Source organism: Arachis ipaensis, chromosome B5 (genome assembly GCF_059453495.1).
Source record: "Arachis ipaensis isolate K30076 ecotype BB chromosome B5, ASM5945349v1, whole genome shotgun sequence".
NCBI lineage: Eukaryota > Viridiplantae > Streptophyta > Magnoliopsida > Fabales > Fabaceae > Arachis > Arachis ipaensis.
This window is the reverse complement of record NC_142440.1, coordinates 159,232,740-159,243,420: the sequence shown is the minus strand read 5'-3', so window position 1 is coordinate 159,243,420 and position 10,681 is coordinate 159,232,740. Positions and strand designations below refer to the sequence as shown.

The 10,681-nt window shown below is 31.3% G+C and overlaps 1 protein-coding gene across 3 annotated transcripts; it reads right to left on the bottom strand.

The window, feature by feature from the left end:
• Positions 1-1,558: 1,558 nt before the first annotated feature.
• LOC107644918 (mitochondrial ATP-independent inner membrane protease subunit 1b) lies at positions 1,559-9,702 on the bottom strand. 3 transcript variants are annotated; one of them, XM_016348875.3, is made up of 5 exons: positions 9,376-9,702; positions 3,702-3,829; positions 2,672-2,896; positions 2,062-2,172; positions 1,559-1,982 (listed from the first exon to the last, which is right to left on the bottom strand). In XM_016348875.3, the coding sequence occupies exons 1-5, from the start codon at positions 9,440-9,442 to the stop codon at positions 1,941-1,943; spliced, it is 573 nt and encodes a 190-aa protein (XP_016204361.1). In that variant the 5' UTR covers positions 9,443-9,702; the 3' UTR covers positions 1,559-1,940. The 3 variants fall into 3 exon arrangements, 2 of the variants coding, with proteins under 2 accessions (XP_016204361.1, XP_088344040.1); XR_002347645.2 differs by having other exon boundaries at positions 1,946-1,982; positions 2,062-2,412; XM_088487914.1 differs by lacking the exon at positions 9,376-9,702 and having other exon boundaries at positions 3,702-3,842.
• Positions 9,703-10,681: the final 979 nt, after the last annotated feature.

The following is a 10,681-nucleotide window of genomic DNA, read 5'->3' as shown; positions in this document are numbered from 1 at the left end:
TTCCCTTGTTAATGCTGAGCAAAGCCATGGGATTTAGAAACCTGGGACTACTTGGATCATTTGCCAAAGAGGGGTTGGAAAAAGCATTCTCTCTTGGAAAGTTCTTCTGTTTTCTACATCTCACCGACACCTATTTGGTCACCTTTGTTGTGGTAAGCATGTGGTATCTATTTGCTTTTTCTTAAAATTCTATTTCTTTTTCAAGAAACTTGCAAATTGATCATGACAAACTTCCATCATATCATTCTTTGAAATTATAAATCAAAAGAAAAAAAAAGGTGATTAACTGTATTCCTTCACTTTAAAATGGATCTCCACAGATACACTTAACTATTACAATAATCTGACAGTATTAACTTAATTAAGATATTATAACAATTAGGAATCTGTTAAGTGCCCAAGTGAAGAAAACAAGGAGGGAAGGAAAGCAGTTAAGTCAGTTATAGAGGATGGTGGTAAAATAGTACCTTTACCTTTTATTTACAATAGAAAAGTGAAAGAAAAGTGAGTTGAAAATGAAAATAGGGCCAACTAATGTAACAAATAGGACAGCTGGAAAGGTTGGTGGAGATGAAGTAATTCTATTATAGAGAGAGGATCAAAGCTGGGATTTTAGACCGGGCAGGATCTTAGGAGGGTGGTAGCTGCTCAAATGCTACCTTGTTATCTACTTTTCGTAATTGGTTCTTCAATTGATTCATCAAAGACCGAGAGAGTATCACTTTTATACCTTCCAACTTCTATGTTTCTCATTCCCTTCTATTCTCTTCCTACTCTCCCTTTTGTAATCCTGCTCTTTATATTCTTCTAATCTGATTCTTCCTCTATTGCCTAGACTTATAATTAATGCCTAGTCTTACAAAATTTCAGAGAATTTTTTAAGTTTAATTAATTGGAGAGTAATGTGGATATCATTTTTTTTCTTATGAAAAGCAACTAATCAGCCTCAATGCATCAGACATCTGGTCCCAGCATGCTTACCACAATAGATTTGATCCCAACAATGTTTTTCGGTAAAAGGATCTAATCAGCAACGACACTGAATCACAAATGCCATTATCAGTTGTTAGAAAATTCAAACGGTACTATTCAATTTGATTTGGCTTCCAAATGGAACAAGAACAAGTGTGAATAATCAGCAACAACACTGAATCACAAATGTATGAACAGGTCCGGTTCCAATATCCGATTCAGAAGATACCAACAACTCATAATTAACATTCTTTCTAAATCAAACTAAAAGTTCAAATTAGAAATTAAAAAGAAAATTCCAATACATAAACAATCCACATTAACGTAAAATCCGAAAAAGAACCATATCTAAAAAATGTAATGTACACAGCCTAACCTAATAATTATAATAATTATATTAGTGGTTATTTCCAAGGCTTAACCCGTAATATTGAAGTCACACAGACACAATAATATAGATGTGATAAGTTGAGTCACTATGAGTGACAGTGTGGTAAGTAAAGAATCTAATAGTGAGCATGAAATTTTAAATTTAAACTTACTATAGTCAATATTTCAGTAAATTGCTATTTATAACTATGAAAAATTTGAGATTATAATTCTAAGTTATAAATTAATTATTAATTATGCATTTCAACTTACAGTATGCTCATAGACAATGAGATTTTTTTAACCCAAGTATCATAGATCTATTTACCGGAGTGTTAAATTTTAAACTATTTATCTCATTGTTATCTTTTGACAAGATAGTATATTTTGTATTATTTTTTTGCCCCCTAAGGCTCCAAATGTGCAACTTAGAAACATAATATTGGAATCAATGGAATTAGGATACAAGAGCTAGGGAACTTGAACAAATTGTACGGTATGAGATCGAGAGAGGAGAGAGAGAAAGAGGAAAACGAAAAGGGAATTTGTGAAGCTGAATTTCATTGAACTTCACTTGAGAATCATAAAGTACACTCACATCAGTGTTTCCAGAAAGGTCCAAAACCTTTGATTGGCCATACCTACAGAGTAGAAACATCAAAAGATTGGATGAAAAAACAAAGAAAGGGGACAACAATTTTTTAAGTAAACAAATATTACCCTCCAAAATAGCCTGTGTTGAATAAGTCCATAAGGAACAGCACCAAAATTCCTTGAATCATTGGATTTATATGCATTATCACCCTGTATCCAAACGTGACCCTTTGGAACCTAAATAACACAGACATAGACAACACAATCTATATATCCATTTTGTAAGGGAGGGGAACAAATCAACACAAGAAGCTATAATAAGGTGGTCGAGGCCTCATTTGCATCGTGAGCAACCACACCCGGGTCTGAAACTTCGTTGAGACCAAGTAGTGGATAGGAACCCTTAAAAGTGTTGTGTGTGAGTGTGTAGTGTGCATGAGTTTGTGATGTTAAGTTGGGGCTATCCAACTCATCTGACTGAAAGAAGAAAAAAAAGCTATAAATAAGCAAATACCAAGCCGGCAATTAAAATGATGAACCAAAATGAACCATGCTTTAAACCAATTATTCAAAAGAAAAGGCGAACACACTACCAAACCAAAACCAAAACTCAAAATCAAAAGAGAATAAAATCTATGCTACATTGACAATGTAAAGTTGTTTTGGTGCATAAAAATTAAATCCTAATTAAAACCATAGAACGAAAAACACTAGAAAAATAAGGAATCAACCATACCACAATAGTTTCCTGCTTATCAGGCTCATCAGGGTTAGAAATGTATGTAACAGTATCATCCTCCATTCCAACCAATCGTTTAGCCAGAAGCTTCCTAGGGTTTTGAGGGGAGCGAATAATCACAATATCTCCACAAGTAACTTTACCAAATCTAGTTGAGATCCTTTCACCGAAAAACATTGTTGGGATCAAATCTATTGTGGGAAGCATGCTGGGACCAGATGTCTGATGCATTGAGGCTGATTAGTTGCTTTTCATAAGAAAAAAGTGATACCCACATTACTCTCCAATTAACTCAACTTAAAAAATTCTCTTAAATTTTGTAAGACTAGGTAGTAATTATAAGTCTAGGCAATAGAGGAAGAATCAGATTAGAAGAATATAAAGAGCAGAATTACAAAAGGGAGAGTAGAAAGAGAATAGAAGGGAATGAGAAACATAGAAGTTGGAAGGTATAAAAGTGATACTCTCTCGGTCTTTGATGAATCAATTGAAAAACCAATTATGGAAAGTAGATAACAAGGTAGCAATCAAGCAGCTACCACCCTCCTAAGATCCTGCCCGGTCTAAAATCCCAACTTTGATCCTCTCTCTATAATAGAATTACCCCATCTCCACCAACCTTTCCAGCTGTCCTATTTGTTACATTAGTTGGCCCTATTTTCATTTTCAACTCACTTTTCTTTCACTTTTCTATTGTAAATAAAAGGTAAAAGTACTATTTTACCACCATCCTCTATAACTGACTTAACTGCTTCCCTTCCCTCCTTGTTTTCTTCACTTGGGCACTTAACAGATTCCTAATTGTTACAATATCTTAATTAAATTAATACTGTCAGATTATTGTAATAGTTAAGTGTATTTGTGGAGATCCATTTTAAAGTGAAAGAACACAGCTAATCACCTTTTTTTTTCTTTTGATTTATAATTTTAAAGAATGATATGATGAAAGTTTGTCATGAGCAATTTGCAAGTTTCTTGAAAAAGAAATAGAATTTTAAGAAAAAGCAAATAGATACCACATGCTTACCACAACAAACGTGACCAAATAGGTGTCGGTGACATGTAGAAAACAGAAGAACTTTCCAAGAGAGAATGCTTTTTCCAACCCCTCTTTGGCAAATGATCCAAGTAGTCCCAGGTTTCTAAATCCCATGGCTTTGCTCAGCATTAACAAGGGAAGAATGTGTCAAATTTAATTTCAAGAAAAAAGCTTATTCAATTGCGGAAAGAGTAGGATAGAGGTCGAAGATGATTAATCTCAGTCCTTGTTATACGTAGAAAATTAAATCAAATCAATTCAATACTTAAATACCGCGAGTCTATTTTACTCCTCATTCCTCAAATCAATTCAAAAGTTTATGTTGATTGTATTTGTCCGGACATGGAGAAATAAGACTTGACAATTTTCTTCAAATATTGACAATTCTGAATTCTGATTAAGACCCAAATTTAGTACAACAGCTGATCAAAGGAAAGCAAGCAATCTCAAGTGAAATAACCCGTAAAGATGCAGCAAATCCTTTTACACAGCACACATATTACAAGTCATTAGGCATTTAAAATGTTATATGTCCAAGATCCAAAAAGAAACAAAAGATAAATCAAGAACTGCAAACAATTACATGCAAGACACTTATTACATTGTGTTTAATGAATATGCATTAGTGAACCTAAATGGCAAGCAAAACAGAAGCAAATTAAGGCTTATCTCCTTCCATTTATATTTAATTAAATTCAAATGACAAGCAAAACAAGCAAATTAAGGCTCCAGAATGTTAATTAGTTAAAGTAACAAGGTTTAATCATACACAAGCAAATCAAACAAATTAAGGATCTATCTAAGCAGAAGATATCACAAAGATTAAAGAGCTCCAGCCGAATTTAATCAAGCTTAATTAGACACTGTGTTTTCACCTCATAAAGAAAGGCTAGCGTTTTCAAGGAAGACCTGGATGGAACTATGGAGGTTAGTGGCTGGACGGAGCAAGTGATGCGATTCTGAGGGTGTGAGGGAGGACGGAGGAGCTCGAGAGGAAGGAGATGCTGCTGAAAGTGGAGACTAGAGTTAGTGGATTCTCGTTTCTCCTTCCTTTTTTTCTTTTTAACAGTGAAACGGCGTCGTTTTCATTCAAAAGGGTGAAAACCTGTTGTACTGCCATTCGGTTTGACCGACCGGTTTTCAATCGGTTCAACAGTTCAAAAACGGTTTTTAAATTTGGCGGTTATAATTTTTAACCAAACCGCAATTCTTGTCCTCACGGTTCGCACCAATTTTCATAACCTTGCAAAAATCAAAACTAATTCATAAAATAGAAATTTTAAAATTAAGATATCGAGAGGTACTGGTAACGAGAGAGAGCACAGAGGAAGTGATAAGACTGGGTGAGTAGAGAGCACAAGTGCACAACAATGGCAGAGAGGAGAACAGATCGGCGATGAGAACTCGCTGACATTACATAGCTACGGAAACGGTAGAAAGAGAACAGATAGCAGCAGACACATTAAAGAGGTGGGAGTGATTCAGGACAAAGAAACGGGGTCGTTCTCGTCTATCGACGGGTAAGTGAATCGAGATTGGACTGTAGTCCATACTTATCAGAACCAAACGAGATTGATCACTAATTCAACCGATAAATTATTTTCATTCAATTAATTCGGTCATAAACTCATAATTAAATAAAAATTTAAAATTTAAAAAAATTAAAAATAAAATTTTTGGGACTAATCATTTTTAGTATTTTTATGACTATTTGACTAGTACAAACACTAAATTATCTTTAACAAATAATTTTTATTAATTTATGTATGCAAATTATAGAAAAATGTGGATGCAAACTATATTAATTACTTTGATAAATATAGGTATAAACTATATACTTTTTGTATGCAAAATTTCTGTAAATATGAGTAAATATTATTATTAAATACTGACAAAAAAATAATATTTACTAGTTACAGTGACGGACCAAAAAAATTTTAAGAGTAGAGGCAAAAATATATATACTAAAATAAATTTTGTTAAACATTATTAATTATATAAAAATACAAAAATTAAAAAGAATTCACTTTCATTCTTAAAATACTATTATTCATTATATATAATTTATAAAAAAATAATTTTTTATTTCTAAAACTTGAACTTAAAACATTTTAATTAAATTATAGATAATTTGTTATCGTAACTAATTTTTTTATACATATTTAATAATAAAAGACTAAATCAATTGGCATATTAGTGCCTAACGATACACTAGTATTTATAATTTGAAATTAGAATTATATATAAATTCTAAAAAAATTAAATCTGTATATGAAAAGTATATTTATATAAAATAATAGAAATTTAATTTATAATTTTTTTTCTTTCTTTTTAAAATAATTAAATTTGTTATATATTTTTTAATTTAATTTTGATATAATGTTAGATGAAAAATTTTATGCATCTGTGTAATTATGTATTGTAATTAAAATATTTTTTCATTACTATTTCTAAAAATAAAAAATTTATTTTAAATTATTAAATTAATCAATTCATTTTAAAATTTTATATGCAACATAAATACATATAATAGAATAAAAGTAAAAAAAAAACAAATAATAAAGATGAATAAATTGAAAATAAAATAAAATATATAAAGTCATGAAGAGAATAAAACATTAGATTAATACCTAAACTATAATTGTTTGGATTAAAATTTTCCATTGAAAATATCAAAAAGAGAAATAATGAAATAGGAAAATACATACATAGTCATAGAAAGCTATATAAAAAACATGGAAAATTTAAAATTTACCTTTTGATGAAGAGAGGATGACCACTAGACAAAAAATAGAAAAAAAATTGAAAATATAAAAATAGGAGGAGGGTATAATGGAATAAAAGAGTGACAACACAAGAAATAAATTTGATTAGGTTAAATAATAGTCAAAATAATAGAAAATAAAAAAATAAATTTAAAATTTTGGCCAATTAAATTTAATTTATTTATAGTGGGGTCATTTAAAATTTGAAGTGAAATCACATTATATATAACTAATTTTTTTAAAAAAAGAAATTGAAAACACAATGGGGGCAAGTACCCCCTCACTTATGCCTAGGTCGGTGCCTGACTAGTTACATAGTATTGCTCAAATTAAAATACATTTCTTCACATATATATTAATAAGTAATAACCATCAGTGATCAAAAATTAAAATGCTTGTAGACGATAAAAATTTAACAATTTTCTCTATGAATGAACAAAAATCTGAATTACAAATTATTATGTTAATAAGATTCACCTCCTTGTTTTAGGTGAGAATGGAGAAGAGAGCAAAATGCAGGCATCACGGCAAATATAACCAGGGTCAAGCTAATCCTAATGTATGCTTCGTTCAGAATTTATGTAAATCAGTATACATCACTTATTCTTTATTCCCATAAATTATTGTAAGTTATTGCTAAAAGTTTTCATCCAACAAAGAAGGAGGAATCAAAATCAGAGAGACATGGCATACACAAAAGCAACTTCCTTTGTTACCATAATGTAATCCCACAAAGTATAAACAAAGCACAACTTAAGCTGACAACAAAAACAGAAATCCAATCATATGGATCTCAACCACCAATCTTAAATAAATAGAATCATTTTAGACAAAAAAATACCAACAACTACTAAAAAGGGTGAATAATTAAAAAATTATCAAACATGGATGCTTCCTAGTCCAAGAAAGTAATCCGGCATTGAACATCGGTATCAAAGATATGATAAAACGACAATCTATACTTCAATGGACATCAAGATCTAACTCATGACAAAATTCCCAAAACACCAAATCACGGATCCAAAAGTCCCCAAAAAACCCAAAACTAGGGTCAAAACCCCAAAGGACAAAAGCACATAATTCACAAGCTACAAACATCAATTCATCATCTTCATATAAAGATAAACAAAAGCATCATCAAACAAACCAACCCACCAGAACAAACAGAACTAAAGAATTAATTAATTAATTAATTAAACGCTACAAGCTAACCTACAAGACGGGATTTGAAAAATAATAAAAGATGATGGTTTGAAAGCAAAGGAAGACAAAAAATCGAAACTTTGGAAACGGATATAAGAAATTTGAGTTGGTTTTCTTACCTGGGAAGGTTGCGGGGGAAGGGAATTGGGGAAAAAAGGCGTTGTTTTCACAGAAAAATAGAGGAAAGGAAAAGAGGGATTCCGATTTCAATTAAAGATGTGGAAGAGCACTCGCGTCGCCGCTTAAACATGTTAATTAGGTGTTACGTGGCTTCATGTGATTGGTTGTTGGTGCCAATTGAGCATAGTTATTAGAACCAAACCGGTAATCAACCCGGTCATATGACTGGGTCACCGGGTCACTGGTTCAACCGGTGAGTTACTGATTCACCCGGTTAACCCAGTCATAATTAAAAAAAAATACAAAATTATATAAATAAAATTAAAATAATGTTTTAAAACTTAAAATATAAGTCTTTACAAATATTAATAATCTAGTATCAATTCTTAGACATAATAAACTAATTTCTAGTACAAAATATTCTCATAATTTAAATGAACAAGGGCGATCAACATATTACACATTTCTAAAATACAAGTCTTTGCTGATGATATTGTTCCTGAGATGGTGGTATTTCCGATAGTGTTTGAGATGACATTTTTAAAATTCTAGTAAAAGAAACAAAAAATTTTCAGCATTGAAAGATTTAGCCAAGCAATTTTTTTAATCAACACAGCAACAACCACCAAAGTTCACTAACGATAATCAACAACAAATTCGACTATTCAAGTATTTACCTCTATTATCCAGCAACAAAATTCAATCCAATGATGTTATCCAGCAACAAAAAAAATTGCTCAGGTTCAACAACAATTGTGAAAAATCAAATACAGTAGCAACAACCACCAGATTCAACAAAAATTATAATTAAAATTTGCTCAGGTTCAACAACAATTTTAATTTATAAAAATTATAATTAAAAAATTGCTCAGGTTCAACAACAATTGTGAAAATTCAAATACAGTAGCAACAACCACCAGATTCAATAAAAATTATAATTAAAATTTGCTAAGGTTCAACAATAATTCTAATTTATTCAAGTACTCAACTCTATTATCTAGCAACAAAATTCAATCCAATGATGTTATCCAGCAACAAAAAAAAATTGCTTAGGTTCAGCAACAATTGTAAAAAATCAAATACGGTAGCAACAACCACCAGATTCAACAAAAATTATAATTAAAATTTGCTCAGGTTCAACAACAATTTTAATTTATTCAAGTATTCAACTCTGTTATCCAGCAACAAAATTCAATCCAATAATGTTATCCAGCAACACAAAAATATGCTCAGGTTCAGCAATTGTAAAAAATCAAATACACAGCAATAATCACCATATCCAACATCAATTCTAATTAAAATTTGTTTAGGTTCAATAACAATTCTAATTTATTCATGTAATTAACTCTGACATCCAGCAACAATTCAATCCAATTATGTTATCTAGCAATAAAAAAATTGCTCAGGTTCAGCAACAATTGTGAAAAATCAAATACAATAGCAACAACCACTAGATTCAACAACAATTCTAATTAAAATTTTCTCAGTTTCAACAACAATTCTAATTTATTCAAATTTGACACTGAAACGGTGAACAGTGAAAGAACAGGATCGAAAATTCGAACAGAGCTCACCCGTAACTGGTTTCGAACTTCCGAGACCGCGACGAAACAAGAAGACGACTACCACCACCACCACCATCCAACGGAGCAGATGCTGCTTGACTGGTTCCGTCTGCTTCTTCCGCCGACGAAGCGAATGCAGGAGCACAAGACCGCGAGGATGAGCTTATGAGTGCGAGACTGAGAGAGAGACGAGGTGAGGCTGTGAGAGACTGAGAGTGACGACTGACGAGGTGAAGGGAGAGAGAGAGAGTGACTCGGTGAGGATGAGGCCCTGGAGTGTCGAGAGAAAAGAGAGATGCGGCTGGGGGTGGGGGTTGCATTCATATTAGGTTTTAACAAAAGGGGGTGGGGGAAGAGGCATTGAACGACGCCGTTTGCAGGTAAAGAAAGAAAAAATAATAAAAAACACAACCCGTACCGGGTTGCATTAACTGGCCGGGTCACCGGTTTTTATGAAAACCGGCCGAGTCAAATTGGTTTTCACCGGGTCTCATGCTTATCCGATTCAATAAGTGACTCGACTCGATCGGATGACCAAGTTTTCGGTCGAATTGGCTAGGTCGAGCCGTGTTTGATAACTATGCAATTGAGTGATTGACCAAGTGTATATTGGGTCCCACTTGTTTTCTTTCCTTTTCTTTGGTGTAATGGGTTTTTCTTTTGTACTTGTTGGAATGTGAGGATGGGGAATATGCTACGGAAATTTGGTTTCTCCACTTGCCTGTGCTAATTTTGCCAGAAAATAATTTAAAAATGAAAGAAAAAATAGTGTTATGCACATATGTTGTATTATGTTGTGTTATGTAAAATTATGGACCTGCAAATTTATAGTAGTACAAAACGTAACTTGCGTTTTATTAGAAACAAAAAAAAAATAAAAATAAAAAAGCAAAACACAACTTGCGTTTTAACATAAGAAAAAAAGAAAAAAATTTCCTACAAAGAGTTGGCTAAGGCATACTAGTATTATTAATATTATTATATTACTACTATTATTATTATTATTATTATGTTGGTCTCTATAGTTTTACTAAATTTTTAATTAAGTTTTTATATTTTTTTTTTCAATTAAATCTCAAAATTGCTTTAATTTTATAATTAAGTCTTTTTTAGTATAAAAAATATTAGAGTTAACTGAATATTTCTTTACAAATTGAAAGTATTTATAATTAAAAATTTAATTAAATTTTTGACCATATATATTTTAGTAAAAATATTATGTTAATTTTAATATTTTTAATATGAAAATAACGTAATTACAAAATTAAAAATAGTATAAAGACCTAATTAAAAAATATATAAAAACTTAATTAAA

Coding starts and splice junctions, on each gene's coding strand:
- LOC107644918 (XM_016348875.3), bottom strand. CDS start 9,442: ATGGTGGTGGTGGTGGTAGTCGTCTTCTTGTTTCGTCGCGGTCTCGGA. Junction 3,830..9,375: donor AAGTTCGAAACCAGTTACGG/GTGAGCTCTGTT, acceptor TGCTGAGCAAAG/CCATGGGATTTAGAAACCTG. Junction 2,173..2,671: donor ATAAGCAGGAAACTATTGTG/GTATGGTTGATT, acceptor TGTGTTATTTAG/GTTCCAAAGGGTCACGTTTG.